This window comes from Chiloscyllium plagiosum, unplaced genomic scaffold (genome assembly GCF_037043375.1).
Source record: "Chiloscyllium plagiosum isolate Xiang-an unplaced genomic scaffold, Cpla_swu_hap1 HiC_scaffold_37, whole genome shotgun sequence".
NCBI lineage: Eukaryota > Metazoa > Chordata > Chondrichthyes > Orectolobiformes > Hemiscylliidae > Chiloscyllium > Chiloscyllium plagiosum.
In genome coordinates, this window is record NW_028270175.1 from 38,387,497 (window position 1) to 38,406,104 (window position 18,608).

Below are 18,608 nucleotides of genomic sequence, written 5' to 3' on the forward strand. Positions count from 1 at the left end.
CTGGATGGTTTTTGTGGGGGTTGGGAGTAATGAATTTCAAAACATTGTCATAAGTGAGCTTAAAAAAGAATTCTGAAGTAGAAATTAGGCTTCTTAGGCTTGAAAATGATGCAGATTGGATCAAATTTTGCTTTGCATCAGCAGTCTTATTTAGTACATAGAACAGTACAGCACAGAACAGGCCCTTCAGCCCACGATGTTGTGCTGAACATTTGTCCTAGCTTAAGCACCTATCCATGTACCTATCCAATTGCCGTTTAAAGGTCACCAATGATTCTGACTCTGCCACTCCCACAGGCAGCGCATTCCATGCTCCCACCACTCTCTGGGTAAAGAACCCACCCCTGACATCCCCCCTATACCTTCCACCCTTCACCTTAAATTTATGTCCCCTTGTAACACTCTGTTGTACCCGGGGAAAAAGTCTCTGACTGTCTACTCTATCTATTCCTCTGATCATCTTATAAACCTCTATCAAGTCACCCCTCATCCTTCGCCATTCCAATGAGAAAAGACCTAGCACTTCAACCTATCCTCGTACGACCAGACAACATCCTGGTAAATGACCTCCATTCCAGACAACATCCTGGTAAATCTCCTCTGCGCCTTCTCCAAAGCTTCCACATCTTTCCTAAAGTGAGGCGACCAGAACTGCACACAGTACTCCAAATGTGGCCTTACCAAGGTCCTATACAGCTGCAACATCACCTCACGACTCTTGAATTCAATCCCTCTGCTAATGAATGCTAATACACCATAGGCCTTCTTACAAGCTCTATCCACCTGAGTGGCAACTTTCAAAGATCTATGAACATAGACCCCAAGATCCCTCTGCTTCTCCACCTTACTAAGAACCTACTGTTAACCCTGTATTCCGCATTCTTATTTGTCCTTCCAAAATGGACAACCTCACACTTGACAGGGTTGAACTCCATCTGCCACTCCTCAGCCCAGCTCTGCATCATATCTAAGTCCCTGTGCAGCCGACTACAGCCCTTCTCACTATCCACAACTCTACCAATCTTCGTATCGTCTGCAAATTTACTGACCCACCCTTCAACTCCCTCTTCCAAGTCATTAATAAAAATTACAAACAGCAGAGGACCCAGAACCGATCCTTGTGGAACTCCACTTGTAACTGGGCTCCAGGCTGAATATTTGCCATCTACCACCACTCTCTGACTTCGACCAGTTAGCCAGTTCTCTATCCAATTGGCCAAATTTCCCACTATCCCATGCCTCCTGACTTTCCGCATAAGCCTACCATGGGGAATCTTCTCAAATGCCTTACTAAAATCCATGTACACTACATCCACTGCTCTACCCTCATCCACATGCTTGGTCGCTTCCTCAAAGAATTCAATAAGACTTGTAAGGCAAGACCTACCCCTCACAAATCCATGCTGGCTGTCCCTAATCAAGCAGTGTCTTTCCAGATACTCATAAATCCTATCCCTCAGTACCCTTTCCATTACTTTGCCTACCACCGAAGTAAAACTAACGGGCCTGTAATTCCCGGGGTTATCCCTATTCCCTTTTTTGAACAGGGGCACAACATTCGCCACTCTCCAGTCCCCTGGTACCACCCCCATTGACAGAGAATACGAAAAGATCATTGCCAACAGCTCTGCAATTTCCTCTCTTGCTTCCCACATAATCCTAGGATATATCCCGTCAGGCCCAGGGAACTTGTCTATCCTCAAGTTTTTCAAAATGCCCAACACATCTTCCTTCCTAACAAGTATCTCCTCTAAGTGTTAGCCTCCCTACTATTAGTCAAAATAAGGCATTAGAAAAAAAGATTCAATGGCTTCTGGAGCTGAAATGGAGGAATTGCAAAGTTTGAAGTGGCTGGGCATTGGAATTGAGACCAGATGCCCGTTTTGAAGTACTGGCGTTGAGTACAACTATGAAAAATCCCAAGATGGAAGATGTAATTCTGGTGAATAAAGCATTGGAAAAATAAAAAATGGAGCATTGTGTTTTAAAATTTCCATCGAGAGATATCAGGAGCATGAAACTTCTTCGTGATGCTTTTGCGAATCCCTGTGGTGGGTTCTTAAATGCAGGATGGTTTATATTTTTTCTTGTAGTAAAGGGAAATAAATGTTGCCCTTTAGCTTGGAAAGCTCAAATTGATAAAAGTTGAGAGTATGGTGTTGGAAAACCACAAGAGGTCAGGAAGCATCCGAGGAGCAGGAGAATCGATGTTTCGGGCATGAGGCATTCATCAGAAAGGAAGGGCTTATGATCTCCAGCATCTACAGTCCGCACTTTCTCCTAGTTGATTTCAACCCTACTTCGAAGCCTCTTCCAAGGATGCATGCCTTGAAGAAGGTCTCCTCCTCTCTGTGCAAGGACCTCAGTGAGTCTCTCTCTGACTGCACCCGCCAGATCATCTCCTCTGCCCTGAAGCTCTTTGGCCATGTCATGAAGCAGACTGAGACTGACTACCACAGCCCCATCTCCTTCCTCAGTGCCTGTCTATGGAAACATCTGATCCCGCATGGGCTCCAGACTACATTCAGACCAGCACAGTTTGGACCTGAACAGGACAACCAGTATGTACTACAAATCCAAAACTTTCAGAAACAGTTCCCTTTCCAGATCCTCTGCTCCACACTGTCAGCCATGTGCCACCACTAACTCTCCCTACAGTTGACCCTGCCCCAGCTCAGGGCCACACAGTTCCAGGTCTGCAACAGACCTCTGCTGATTTTCATTTTCAGAAGAATTCACACACTCAACAAACTCTTTTTCTCCACCATATCAGACATAAAAGAAAGTAAGTTAAACAAACTTTCATGTGCTTACCACAGTACTCAGGTTTCCTCGACCATTCCAGAACCTTCTCCTGGCCTCTGGGACTCCTCGGACGCCATTAGCCACACAGCCACTCCAACCACAACTGCCGCCGCGAATGATGACGGCACTCCCTCCCGCTCCACAGCCACCACTGACCACACCACCTCCGCAATCGCTGTCCAAAGATTCCTGATGAAGGGCTTCTGCCCGAAACATCGATTCTCCTGCTCCTCGGATGCTTCCTGACCTGCTGTGCTTTTCCAGCACAACACCCTCGACTCTGATCTCCAGCATCCTCAATCCTCACTTTCTCCTCAAATAGTTAGAAGACGAGTTAGTAAAATATCTTAGTGACAGACCAATTGCTCTTGGTAAGGTGGTAGATATGGTGCTTTTATTTGAAGAAAATTCAAAAAAGGAATTCAGCAGTAATAGAGTGATAAAACAAGTTGACACTGTGGGATGACATACATCTCATGAAATGTGTGAATGAAAAAAGACTGCGGATTTGTATTGCAGTTTTAAAGCAGACTTCGGAGAACGAAGAAGTCTCCAGATTGATTTGGGTGGTAGCAGCGGTCAGGTATCTGATGGCTTTACAAAGAAAGGAGCAAACTCTCAAACTGTTGGAAATACTGGAGAAAAGACACTTGGAGGTTTAATTTGCAAAGAAAACAATAAAACATAACCTGTCATTTTGTACATGTTCTTTTGTTTTTGTTTATTACAATATGTATATTGACATATTGAGAAAGTTAAAAGGGAATTTGTTAACATATAATGAAGGAATGCTTGAGTCCTGATTGAACAAGGGAACAAATAATGAATATATTACCTAAGGGTTAATTGGGTGAGAATGTAATATATAAATATCGATACTTCCGAGTCAGAGGTGTGCATTTTACAGAGTTGGTTAATGGATATGGAGGAATAAAGCTTTCATTAAAGGTGAACTTGAACTCTGTTCCAAAATAGTTATCTTTGAGTTTATATCAAGATCTATTCCACAATATCTCACTTACCAACATTATCATCTCAGCTATTTTGTGAAATTGATGATGACCATTTCCCCAAAGCATAGGAGAAAGAATTATGTTACAACTGTTTCAAGTTCTGTTCCAAGGGCTATTATTAATGTTCCATGTTTAGCAACTCAAAGGTTGCATGATTATACACATTGAGTTAACAAAAGTATCTTGCATTCCAAACGATGTGTTCCAGTTGTTTGTTACAGCTCAAAATTCTGTGACAGACTATCTTGTTGATTTCCTTCCTGATTCCAGTTGGTGTAATTTATCAATCCTTACTAATAGCTGTGGCAAACTGTGATGTACTTGTATATCCATGGATGAGAGCCATAGAGATGTACAGCGCAGAAACAAACCCTTCAGTCCAACTTGTCCATGCCGACCAGATATCCCAACCCAATCTAGTCCCAACGGCCTGCACCTGGCCCATATCCCTCAAAACCCTTCCTACTCATATACATATCCAGATGCCTTTTAAGTGTTGTAATTGTACTAGCCTCCACCACTTCCTCTGGCAGCTCATTCCATACACGTACCTCTGTGTGAAAGAAGTTGCCCCTTAGGTCTCTTTTATATCTTTCCCCTCTCACCCTAAACTTATGCCCTCTAGTTCTGGACTCCCTCACCCCAGGGAAGAGACTTTGTCTATTTACCCTATCCATACCCCTCATGATTTTATAAACCTCTATAAGGTCACCCCTCAGCCTCCGACGCTCCAAGGAAAACAGCCCCAGCCGATTCAGCCTCTCCCTACAGCTCAAATCCTCCAATCTTGGCAACATCGTTGTGAATCTTTTCTGAACCCTTTCAAGTTTCACATTATTCTTTCGATAGGAAGGAGTCCAGAATTGCACGCAGTATTCCAAAAGTGGCCTACCAATGTCTTGTAAAGCTGCAACATGACGTCCCAACTCCTGTACTCAACACTCTGACCAATAAAGAAAAGTATACCCTTCTTCACTATCCTATCTACCTGCGACTCCACTTGCAAGGAACTATGAACTTGCACTCCAAGGTCTCTTTGTTCAGCAACACTCCCTCGGGCTTTACCATTAAGTATATAAGTCCTGCTAAGATTTGCTTTCCCAAAATGCAGCACCTCGCATTTATCTAAATTAAACTCCATCTGATCAAGATCCCATTATAAGCTGAGGTAACCTTCTTCACTGGGTTCCTGAAGAAGGGCTTATGCCCGAAACGTCGATTCTCCTGTTCCCTGGATGCTGCCTGACCTCCTGCGCTGTTCCAGCAACACATTTTCAGCTCTAACCTTCTTCACTGTCCACTGCACCTCCAATTTTGGTGTCATCTGCAAACTATACTTCTTATGTTCACATCCAAATCATTTATATAAATGATGAAAAGTAGGGGACCCAGCACCTATCCTTGTGGCACTCCACTGGTCACAGGCCTCCAGTCTGAAAAACAACCCTCCACCACCACCATCTGTCTTCTACCTTTGAGCCTGTTCTGTTTCCAAATGACTAGTTCTCCCTGCATTCCATGAAATTTAACCTTGCTAACCAGTCTCCCATGGGGAACCTTGTCAAACGCCTTACTGAAGTCCATGTAGATCACATGTACTCCTCTGCCCTCATCAATCCTCTTTGTTACTTCGACAAAAAGTTCAATCAATTTTGTGAGACGTGATTTCCCACACACAAAGCCATGTTAACTATTCCTAATCAGTCTTGTCTTTCCAAATATATGTAGATCCTGTCCCTCAGGATTCCTTCCAACAACTTACCCACCATCGACGCCAGGCTTACTGGTCCAAAATTCCCTGGCTTGTCCTTACCACCTTTCTTGAACAGTGGCACCACGTCAGCTAACTTCCAGTCCTCCGGCATCTCACCTGTAACTATCGATGATACAAATATCTCAGCAAGAGGCCCAGCAATCACTTCCCTAGCTTCCCACAGAGTTCTAGGATACATGTGATCAGGTCCTGGGGACTTATCCACTTTTATGCATTTCAAGGCATCCAGCACTTCGTCCTCAGTAATATAGACATTTTTCAAGATGTCACCATCTATTCGCCTACATTCTATATCTTGCACAGTAAATATTGATGAAAAATACTTGTTTAGTATCTCTCTCACTTTCTGCAGGTCCACACAAAGCCCATCTTGCTGATCTTTGAGGGGCCTATTCTCTCCCTAGTTAACCCTTTGTCCTTAATATATTTGTAAGAACCCTTTGGATTCTCCTTAACTCTATTTGCCAAAGCTACCTCATGTCCTCTTTTTGCTCTCCTGATTTCCCTCTGAAGTACACTCCTACTGCCTTTATACTCTTCTAAGGATTCACTCGATCTGTCCTATCTATACCTGGCCTATGCTTCCTTCTTTTTCTTAAGCAAACCCTCAATTTCTTTAGTCATCCAGCATTCCCTGTACCTACCAGCCTTTCCTTTCACCCAAACAGTAATATACTGTCTCTGGGTTCTCGTTATCTCATTTCTGAAGGCTTCCCATTTTCCAGCTATCCCTTTACCTGCGAACATCCACCCCCTATCAGCTTTTGAAAGTTCTTGTCTCACACCATCAAAGTTGACCTTTCTCCAATTTAGAACTTCAACTTTTAGATCTGGTCTATCTTTTTCCATCATTATTTTAAAACTAATAGAATTATGGTTGCTGGCCCCAAAGTGCTCCCCCACTGACACCTCAGTCACCTGCTCTGTCCTATTTCCCAACAGTAGGTCAAGTTTTGCACCTTCTCTGATTGGTACATCCACATAGTGAATCAAGTAAGTTTTCTTGTACATGCGTAACAAATTCCTCTCCATCTAAACCCTAACATAATAGCAATCCCAATATATGTTTGGAAAGTTAAAATCCATAATCACACTATTATTCTAACAGATTACGGAGATCTCCTTACAAATTTGTTTCTCAATTTCCCTCTGACTACTGGGGGGTCTATAATACAATCCGAATAAGGTATATGGAAGGTAAAATGCATGTTGTTTTGAAATTTGTTTCAGCATAAATGAACTATTTTGGAAGTATTTATTGTAGATTTTCATTTTTTTTAATAGATCGTGGGAATAAAGCTTCAGCCCCACATGCAGAGATGAGAGATGATCAGTCCTCAGTTACGAATTATTTAGATAAGTAAGTCCACCTATCCTTGTACACAAAACATTTTCAACTAAACTCGTTTGATCTAATTAGGTTCAGTACCTTCATATACACAAAGGTCACTTGGGAGCATGAGTGCCACTTACACTCCCACGAACTGAAATTTTGAAGGGAGTTGTGGAGAATTTGAGGTTGATGTTGCTTTTGAAATTCAGTTATTCTGCATGGTTGTTTTTGTGTTTGTCCCTTCAAGCTGCATTTATTATTTATCATGGCATAAGGCATTTTAGATGGATGTGAAGTACCTTTGTAAGTAGTTGCAAGGCCACAGTTGCTTGGAAGTTTTGCCTCCGATGTCTATTCATTCACATGTTGTTTTGTATTTAAATGTAAAAGCTCAGCTGGTTTATTTCAAGACTTCAGGCCTTTAGCTTAGGATGAGAGAGTGGAATGTTTTACTGTAGCTTGAAAGCAAACAAGCAGGTCTGTGGATCAACTGATGTGGAACGTTTGGGCCATTTGTCTACCAATCAGTGATAATGCTTACACAGCATTATGCCTATTCTGGCATAAAATCTACCCCAAAGACAGTTCATAATTCAAACTTTGGACAGATTAGATTAGGTTACCTACAGCTTAGAAACAGGCCCTTTGGCCCAACAAGTCCACACCGATCCTCTGAAGAGGAACCCACCCAGACTCATTTCCCTACATTTACCCCTGCCTAATGTACCTTACACTGTGGGCAATTTAACTTGGCCAATTCACCTAATCTGCACATCTTTGGACTGTGGGAGGAAACCAGAGCACCCGGAGGAAATCCACGCAGACACTGGGAGAATGTGCAAACTCCACACAGTCGTCCGAGGCCGGAATCGAACCCGGGTCCCTGGCGCTGTGAGGCAGCAGTGCTAACTACTGAGCCACTGTGCCATCCACATTATGACAAAAAGTCATCATATTTCAAATCAAATGTTATTTTTGGCTGAAGCTGTGAATCAGCTACTGTCTTACTGACCTGGGTTGAACAGGCTTTTTTTTTTGGCACGGTAGGGACAGGAAAATGACTGCCTTATTTTATCAAATGTTTAAATTTTTAAAATGAATATTTTATACATTCATTGTCTTCAGAGAGTTATCAAGAACTTGTCAGATTGAATCCACTTTTATCACTTCTAATTTGGCAACTGCTTGCCGACAGAAATGTTCCTTATTTTATCTAATTTTGTATCTGTTGTCAGGTTAAAGTTGTCATCTGATCCATAAAACTCTATTACAGCTTTGTAATTCTCATGTTAACATCAGGTTATTTATTTATGTGTGAGCCTTTGTCCTTTTCTGTTTACCCTGCCCCCACATAAACGAATGCGCATTCTTCCGTTGTCTTCATTGTGAAATGAGGATGCGGATTCCTTGAGATAAAATATATGTATTGCTGTCACTCTCTGGTAAAATCATTACAAATGATTGCTGTATGTTTATTGACCCAAGGCTCAATATTGGAATTATATTCAACCACATGATGCCAATAGATAAGTTGAAAATCATTGAGAATTGGGTCCACTGATAATTTTGCTCACTGAAGCAAAGAAAGACTTTGATTTTTATAGTCTATTTCAAGACCTCTTGGCAGTTTGTAGCCAATGTAGCACATTGCAAAAATAGCCACTGAAATGGCACTGCCCATATGGCAGCAGATTTGTACACCAAGCTCCGATAAAAAAATGATGGCCTGGATTTTCTGATGGCCATCCAGTTATTCTTCCAACATAGATGGGAGTTGTGCATGGGAAAATCCTGCGGAATCCTCATAACAGACTCTGAAGGAATTAGCTGGGAAATTGAAGATTCCATTGGGCAATTCCCAACCCCTGGAACTTTCCAAAAGTTCTGATGATGTTAAATAAATAGTTACTCAGGTAAAGTAGATGAATGAATGTATTCAACAGGCCCCATACCTCTCTCATCTCCAACTACCTCCCTAGAACACACTCACCCTCTGGATCTTAACCTGACATCCATTCTCAATACCAGGACCTGATATTTGACAAGAAACTTAAAATGTAATGCTGTACAAATGTTGCGTTAACAGGAGCAGATCAACTCAGGTTAGGACTTCTGCATCAAGTAAGTCACCATCTGACTGCCCAAAACCTGTCCTTCATTTACAAGTCACAAGAAAGATTTATTGTCCTTGGAGGAAGTACAATGTACTTCAGGGATTATGTTATGAGGAGAATTTAGTTATGAGTAGCAATTAGGCCTGCTTTCTCTAGAATTTTGAATATTTAGAGGTGATCCAAGTCTTCAAAGTATTTACAGGAAAAGGACAGAGTCGATAAACGTAAACTATTTCCACTGGTAGGAGGATTCGGGCCAGAACATTCACGTGAAGTTAGAGAGGACTTCTTAAAAGCAAAGGGTGATAGATGTTTGGAACTCTCTTCCACAAATGGCAGTAGACGTAGGATCAGTTGTTAATTCTAAATCTGAAATAGATATTTTTGTTAACTCAGATACTGAGGGATGTGAGCCAAAGGCAAGTATGTGGAGTGAGGCCACAGATGAGCTTGGATCTCATTGAATGGTGGTACAGGCTCAAGGAGCTAAATGGTGTACACTTATTCCTATGTAGTGAAGTCAGGGTGTGATGTGAATATTCTCCACTGGCTTGCTAGAACAATTTCAAGCAAGAATCCTGGCACCATCTCAGACACCCCATTTGATCAGATCCCATCCACTGCTTTAAATACTGAGTTCTCACACTGTCACTTAGTGCTGGGTGTATTTAGAAGTCTCAGTGCAGCAACTTGTCAAGGCTTCTTTGATCACCTTCCAGAGCTACTCTCTCTACCACCTAGAAGGATAGAAAAAGTGGATGCATGAAATTGAAACAACCTGCAAGTTCACCTCTAAGTCTATCATCATAATGCTTTGAAAAAAATCACTCATCCTTTGTTGTCTCTGAGGTGAAGTCCTTGAAGAAATCTGGTGAGAAAGGAAAGCTCAAAGACCGACATGTGGAAGCTAGAATAATAGAATCATTCAATACATACGAGGCCATTTGCCCCTTAAAATCTGTATTGCTATATCCTACAACACACTAGTCACATTTTCCCACACCTTGCCCTTAACCTTGAATATTAACCTTGATACTTCAAGTGTTCTTCCAAGTTTTTTTTAAAAGGTTGTAAGGCCTCAACTATGTTCCCAGACGGTGCATTTCAAATCCTCGACAGCCGCTGGGTGAAAGTTTTTTTTTCTGAAATCCCCTAGAAATCTCCTGCCAATCACTTTAAAATTATATCCCCTTGTTATTGACTCTTCGACTGAGGGGAATGGCTGCATTCTATTCACCCTGTCCATACCCCTTCTAATCTTCTACACTTTATTAGTCCATCATCAACGTTCTCTGCTCCAAAGAAAAAAACCCACGCTTATCCAGCCTGTGGTATGCAACTTGCACTCCGGGCTCCAATCACACAAACAGCATTCTACCACCACCCTCTATCTCCTGCCAATTTTGGATGCAACTTCCAAGTTACTCTGAATCCCATGAGCTTTTACCTTCTTTACCAGGTTCCTATGCAGGACCCTTTTAAAGGTTTTGTTGAAATCCATTTAAACTACATCAATTGCCCTGCCCTCGTCCAGATACTTAGCTATCTCTTCCTCAAAAGAAGTTCAACCAAATTTGTTAGGGGTTAGATTCCTCTTCAAAACCTTTGCTGATCTGATCAAACCTTGGATTTCAAAGTGGAGATTAATTTTCCTCCTTCACAATTTTCTCCAATGTTTCCCTGCCACTGAAAGCTGACTCATGGTTGATAGTTCCCTCATCTATCTCTGCTATCCTTCTTCTAAAGTGGGACCACACCAGCTCTCCTCTAGTCCTCCCTTGTTGCCAGAAATAATTTAAAATTTCCTCCCTGTCTCTCAACAGCAATCTGGGACACAAGTTATCCAGACCTGGAGATTTGTGCACTTTTAAATCCACCCAAACTGCCAATACCTTTTTGCTTCTTTTATCATCTGCTCAAGAATTTTACAATCCATCTTCTCAAATTCTGTGTTTGCATCATCATCCTCCTGAATAAAGATAGATGTGAAGCGCTCATTGAACAATCTCCCCCAATGTCCTTCTGCATCATGCACAGGTTGCCCTCTTGATTTCTCATGATCTTGTCCACTAGCATTTTTTTCATGTCTCCTTTTTGCTTTTGTAATTGCTTTCTTGAGTTACCCCCAGACTTTCTGTACTCCTTGAGACCCTCCGTTGTTTTACTACCTTCGTACTTGTTAGATGACTCTCTTTTCCTTTTTATCCAGTGTTGAATATTCCTAGATATTCAGGGTTCTCCAGAATTGTTTCGAGCAACCCTACCACCCTGTGGCCGAACACTTTAACTCCCCCTCCCACTCCACCAAGAACATGCAAGTCCTGGGTTTCCTCCACCACCAAGCTGTAACCTGTGGGAAGAATGCCTCATCTTCTGCCTTGAGACCCTCCTACCACAAGATCAATGTGGATTTCACTAGTTTCCTCATTTATCCTCCCCCACCTTATTCCTGATCCAGCCTTCCAATCCGGCACCTTCCTCTTGAACTGACCTACCTGTCTACCTTCCTTCCCACCTATTCGCTGCACCCTCCTCTCCAACCTATCACCTTCACCCACACCTTCATCCACCTATTGCATTCCCAGCTACCTTCCCCAAACCCCATTGCCCCTCCCATTTATCTCTCAGTCTCTTTGGACCACCCCGTCATTTCAGATGAAAAGTTTATGCTCGAAACGCCAACTCTACTGCTGTTCGGATGCTGCCTGGCCCACTGTGCTTTTCCAGCACTGCACTTTTTATTGTGTAGTTTCACCCTCCAGGAGCTTTTCCCAGTCCAGATTCTGCCTTATTTTAATAAAATCTGTCTTAACCAAATTCAGTATTTTTTTCGCAAGCCATCCATTTCCTTTTCCATGATGAACATAAAACACTTGGCAGTTGTGATCAAATGCAAGCTGTCCAAGAACACAAGAAAAAAGAACTAAGTAGCTTTATTCCCTTACTATTTGGCACTACATAACAGTGAGTTTTATTTATAAAAATAATTGAAAGATTTTCTGAAGTACATCTAATTGTCAAGGTCACCTTGTACCTTTCTGTTTTATAATCTATGATTTTACTCATTGACATCGTTATCATAAATATTCTGGCATGTGTTGTATTGGAAAAGACAAAAGAGCTGGAATGTTTATAATGGCCTTTCATGCAATCGATCAGGATAAATTTCAAGCCTGTTGATGAATCCAATGCATTTAGTCCATTAGGTTCTAGTACTTGAAACTACATCTGATCAGTTAGTTCACAAACAGAAAATGCTGGAAAAGCTCAGCAAGTCTGACAGCATCTGTGGAGAGAAAGCAAAATTAACATTTTGTATCCAGTGACCCTTCTTCAGAACTGAATTTTGGTTCTGTAGGAAGGTGTAACTAAATTTCATGATAATCAGAAGTGGCTTTATAAGCAGTTGGCACAAATTCAGTGTGATTTTTCAAGCTTCTTTGTGTAATTATATTGGAAGCTCTCTGCTGTATTCTGGAAACAAATTAGTATACCAATCATGTTTTCTTTATGAACCATTTGAAACACTTAGAATACTTATTAATCTCCAACCTAACTTCCTAAACAAGTCTGTTATATGCAATCTCACAATGATTTCTATTTCTTAATAAGACCATAAGACATAGGAGCAGATATTAGGCATTAGGCCTGTTGAGTCTGCTCCACCATTCAGTCATGTCTGATAGGTTTTACAGCCTCATTTTCCCACTTTCTCCCCATAACCTTTGACCCCTTGGCAATCAAGAACTTATCTATCGCTATTTTAAATATACTCAGCGACCTGGACTCCACAGCATTTTCTGTGGCAATGAAGTCCACAGATTCACCATTCTCTAGTTCAAGGCATTTCTCCTTATCTCTGTTCTAAAAGTTCTTCCCTTTATTCTAAGGCTGTGCTCTTGGGTCCTCCTCTCTCCTGCCAGTGGCAACATCTTCCTAACGTCCATTCTGTCCAGGCCATTCAGTATTCTGAAAGTTTCAACCAAATTCCTCCCTCATCCTTCTAAACTCCCATCGAGTATAGTCCCAGAGACTTCAAACGTCCCTGTTCAGCCTTTCATTGCTGGGATCATTCTAATGAACGTCCTCTGGATCCACTCCAGAGCCATTACATTATTCCTGAGGTATGGGGCCCAAAATTGCACACAATACTCTAAATGTGGTCTGAACAGAGCCGTATAAAGCCTCAGAAGGACATTCTTGCTTTTATGTTTTAGTCCTTTGAGATGAATGACAACATTGTATTTGCGTCCTGACAACTGACTCAACTACTAACTCAACCTGCAAGTTTACCTTGAGAGAAACCTGGACTAGGATTTCCAAGTCCCTTTGCACTTCACATTTCTGAATTTTCTCCCCATTTAGAAAATATTCCATGTCTCTATTCTTCTTACTGAAGTGCATGACCTCACACTTTCCCATGTTGTAATCCATCTGTCACTTCTTTGCCCACTCTTGTAGCCTGTCTAAATCTTTCTGCAGATGTCGACGTTTCAGGCATTAGCCCTTCTTCAGGAATGAGGAATGACTTTCCTCATTCCTGAAGAAGGGCTAATGCCCGAAACGTCGATTCTCCTGTTCCCTAGATGCTGCCTGACCTGCTGCGCTTTTCCAGCAACACATTTCCATCTCTGATCTCCAGCATCTGCAGACCTCACTTTCTCCTTAAATCTTTCTGCAGTCTCCCCGAATCCTCAATTCTACCTGTCCCTCCACCTATCTTTGTATCATCTTCTTCTGTTTATACTTCTATTCAAGTATTTTAAAATTTAGAGCAGTAAGCCTCTTATGAAAAATTGAAGCTCAATTTTATTGTCCAAACAGCAGACTAATGACTCGAGGGAGATTTGCAGTTAAGATGTGTGAACTTTGTATGCTTCCTTAGGATGTATAATAGAATTTATATCAGGCATATGCATCCCCCTCAATCTCTTAGGAAAGCCTGTTTCATTATTTGAATAAAACCTAGACAAATTTTAAACATAGAATTAATCAAGCACATTGAAATTAAGTTTGTTTGAACGAGACAAAATATCAATCTCTTGTTTTTAGCTTTAGTTTCCGAATGTGAGTGCAGCATGAATTTTAGAGAGTATTAAAATGAGAGAAATCTGTAGCTTTCCAATTTTTGTATTTTTTTTAAAAAAGCATGAATTTTGAAATGAAAGTTATTGCCAATGTTTTGTTGATTAGAAAATATAAATACTACTAACGTTCCTACCTACCACAAGATGGTTAAACCTATAGACACATGTAAAGGAAATAAAGGAACAGATAAACTAAATGATTTGCAGAAGATACACTTCATGGAATAACTCTCAAAACATTAAATTTAATATTGATCTCGATTTTTATACTAAGCAGTGCTCCCAGATCCAGAATATCCTTGACCTTCCACCAGTTCTGCCGGGTTTGGATTGCCCTTTCCCCTCATTTGTAAACAGTTAGAACAAATATTAGTAACCCAAGACCCATATTCCAGTTCCCCATACCTTCTGAATTCTTCTCCTCAGTTCTGCCAAATATCCAATGTACTCTCCACATTGCTCCATGATCAAAAAATTCCCAATCCACACTGCAAAATCGCCGCATACACTGAGTCCTCATGCCAATTCTGAGTTCTGGGTCAAATGCCCCATGTCACCAAAATTCAGCACTGTGCCAAATATATCTAAAAATCATTTTGTATTTGTATATACTAGCTTCCTAACTCCTTTGGGTAAACTGTAATATCATGTTATGTATTCCCAGCTTTAAAACCAGGAAACGAATAGAAGTTAAATGTTTAGTTCAAATAACATTTCATTACAAGTTTTGCAGAGTAATGAATTGTCAGGCATCATGATATCTGAAGTCCCAGAAGAAATTCTGACAAGATAGTTCACATAAATATGTGATTCATGTCTCTTCTGTATGTTTTTTTAAATTCAGTCAAAGGATGTGGGAGACACTGGCTGGGCCACCATTACCCATGCTAAATTGCCTTTGAGAAAGTGACTGTGAGCAGCCTCCTTGAACTGCTGCAGTCCACATGGTGTTGATACACCCACAATATTGTTAGGCGGGGAAATTGTCAGGATTTCGACCTAAGTGGAATCAATACGCTTGTTATTAAATAATCTCTCTCCTAAACATTTTGGAATGCTTCGGGGGAATTTACATTTGTGTGTGTTTTGGGTAATGTCAGATCTTCTCTCTTAATTTATTGCCTGTGAGGACTTTGGCAAAAACAAAATATGGAAATGGAACACAGCAAGCATAGACAATCAAAATACTGCAAGCTGCATAATAAACCTTATTAATAGGCATCTCGTGCACTAGATCCACTCTGTATAGTTGGATAGTAATAGTATTTTGTTCTACTACGTTGTTTCTTCGACTCAGGGGGTTTTGCCCGTAGAAGGGTAGACAGTTCAGGTAGATTGGTTACTAAATGTGATTGAGGTCTGCATTTTGTGTGCTGTGCATTTTTTATGTTTTCAGATCTTGCTGTCGATACTAACTTGTAGTTTATTCAGTTTTTGAATGCGTTTCCCAGTTGGACTTGGGTTCATTTCTTTCAAATTAATATTACATTCAAGTTCAAATCTTTGTGCAGTGACTTTAAGCTGCATCTTCTGGCAAGCAGTATGATCTCACTATGTTGATGCAAACACTAGAAAATCCAGAGATCAGCCTGCATTTGTATAAATGGTAAAATTATAGTTCTTTGCTTTTGCTTATAGACTGAGATTGTGATATCTAATTTCCTCTTCACAGTTTATGTATTTTCTGTGGAGAGAGAAATGAAATGTTTACAGATGAAGGTCTGGACATCCATTATTGGAAGCACTGTCCGATGTTGAGACGTTGTGAACATTGCAAGCAGGTATGTAGAATGTATTATAAAGTTTTGCTTTTCTATCCAGACATATCCAGTAGGACTTACAGTGGTCAATTGTATTTGTGGTCAAGTTTTGAAATACCTTTTATGTGCCAAATGTAAATGTAATACTTACAATATGCACAGACTGTTGATTGCATTTTTGTTGAGTCTGTTTATATTATCCTGTTGCATTCAGGCACAAAAACCCACTGAAGCTGGTTATTTCAGTTTTTTAATGAGTTTGTCGAGAGTTTGTGTGTAATTTTGCACAGGTCTTGGTAGATAATAATATATCACTTTGTTCTGTCGATCAAACGCATGCGCAGGTAGCCTCAAACTTTTTCCAGTTGGGTCAACAGGTCTTCAGATAAATGAGTTTTGATCTGTAGATTATTGAATATGAAATTATGTTAGGTGCTCATTTTTAAAATTGAATATATTTATAAATATAGTTTCTTGCTGAGATTCATGTCTTCTAGCAGTGACAAGTGGGGAAGGTAAAATTTTCTAAGTTGTAGTTAAAAGTCTTGGCTAGAGAGTGGAATGCAATTTATTCAATGTTCCTTGAACAAGCTAATCTGTGTGTTACATAAATGAGTCAAGGTCGACAACTGACCTTGGTCATGATCTGAGATTTATTTGTCGAGAATTCCATTTTTTTTTTTGCTGCACTCTTAAACATATTAGTGCTTTATGGAGCATTCCTATCCATGGCATAGTAGGTGAATGCATAGTATAGTATACCAGATCATGGAGTTTTAGGGTTTCTGCTAAAAACTGTCATCTGATGATTTTCGTTAGGTCTATATCTCGCCTCCATGCCTGAAGTCTAAAGCTGTAGGAAAAGACTTTAATCCAAAATGTTGGTCATGGCTTTGTTGCGGAGATTCCACCAATCTGAGTCCATGCCAACCAATCAGCACACTCCTGTCATGCACTATAAATCTTGTTTTCTTTTTAGGTTGGTACTTCTTGAGAATTGTCTGAATGAGTGTAAGATGAAAAGCTTTTGGAAAATGGGTACTTACAAGCGATATTTGATTATATGTTGTGTCAAACGATATGAATTAAAATGCACGTTTTATCTTTTGACTTTATTCATATTGAGTCAAGTCTGATTTCTGCTCCTTACTCAATAAGGAGTTTGATATTTCAACAACGTGCGAGAGTGAATGAGGACAGCAGGGCCGTTGGTCTTAAAAGACAGGCTAAACGGTAGTATAAGTCTGCAACATGATTAAATTAATTTGAAAGGAGAGTTGTAGATTTTGTTCACAGGTGTCCAGAATTCAAGTTGTTCCTGTTGTTCAAATCACCAATAACTTTCAAATAATAAATGACGAAAAATTGCTTATTTCACAATGAAATGATTAAACATGACTGATCCACCTCAGTGCCCTATTCCCACTTTAGCTCTAACAAGTATATCTACCTCCATATTGAAAACTTCACTGTTATAGCTTCAACTGCTTTCTGTTGCAGAGAATTCTACAGGCTCACCACTCTTTGAGTGAAGAAATTTCTCCTCATCTCTATCTTAAAGTAATGGATTACACCATTTCATGCTGTTGGACTCCTTCCGATAACTGGATATCTTTGAATGTCCAAAGAGTTCTTGGGATACCTCTCCGTCCCCTCACTTAAACCATCTGATAACCCTGGTACTTGTCCTGGGCCATTATCAGTACTTGTGATAGCTTCCACAGCACTTTATCTCAATACTTCAATCACAAGCTCCTTTAATTTAGGAGTTCTATAAACCACACACTACCACACCTCAAGGTGTTTTCTGCCAGCAGTACTACCATGCTAGCTGCTATTTTCAGTATCTGTTTCAGTAAGAAGATCCCCAAGATCATAGCTCAAACACAGTACAGCCAAGCTGCATGACTCTACTGAAATACCCTCCCCACTTCACTTTTCCTCCTCCCACCACATCTCCCCTCCTTCCCAATGCTACATAAGCTCACTCTAAAAAATGCCTTGATTGACCCTAGCACGATATATTGCAGCATACCAAATTGCTTGGATTCCCATTTTTTTTCTTCCTTTTCCTGAAGTTTAACAAACTCAAATATTTTACATCAGAGGTACAAAGGATTTTCAGGGTTCTTCAGAAAATGCCATTTGAATTGTTTGATAAAAACAGATTAATGGATTTTGAGGAACCAATAAACTTTAGGAAACAAACTAGTACAAAGCATCTGAGCACAATTTTTTTGTAAAATGTCATTGCACTTAATTTTGTCATATTTTCAGGTTATTTGCTTTCTTTTCCTGTGACTTACCCTGTTCTTTTCCCAGAGTGTTTGGTTATACAGCCAGATTGTGTGTCTTCTAGTTGCTTACATAGGGCTTTATACATGCACAGGAATGGGATTGGGATTCGAGGTTCTTATATCATATGAACTGATTGTAAAAGCATCTTGAGGTATGTGAAGACAAATGTAGGTCCATTACATCAAAAACAGGGTAAGTGAAAATGAGCAACAAAGAGATGACAGACTAATTAAATTCATATTTTAGTATTGTCTTTCCAAAGGAAGACATAAATAACATCCCAAAACTATTGGGGAACACATGCTGTGGTGAGAGGGAGGAACTGAAGGAAATCAGTGTAGTGATTTCTCGGAAAATAGTGTTGGGAAAATTGATTGGATTAAAGATTATGACATACCTACATTCCAGAGTACTTAAGGAAGTG

At 40.4% G+C, this 18,608-nt stretch overlaps 1 protein-coding gene and 1 non-coding gene across 10 annotated transcripts in view; both read left to right on the plus strand.

Annotated features, from left to right (window-relative positions):
• The window catches only part of cep104 (centrosomal protein 104), a 229,230-nt gene that overhangs the window by 152,575 nt on the left and 58,047 nt on the right, over positions 1-18,608 (plus strand). For all 9 annotated transcript variants that reach the window (XM_087980590.1, XM_087980588.1, XM_087980592.1 and 6 more), the window contains 2 exons: positions 6,877-6,952; positions 15,799-15,907. In XM_087980590.1, the coding sequence (XP_087836716.1) occupies positions 6,877-6,952; positions 15,799-15,907 (185 nt within the window). The remainder of the gene's footprint in view (positions 1-6,876; positions 6,953-15,798; positions 15,908-18,608) is intronic.
• Positions 17,011-17,141, plus strand: LOC122540498 (small nucleolar RNA U109). Its single transcript, XR_006309328.1, has one exon. It is a non-coding gene; the product is annotated as a small nucleolar RNA U109 (small nucleolar RNA).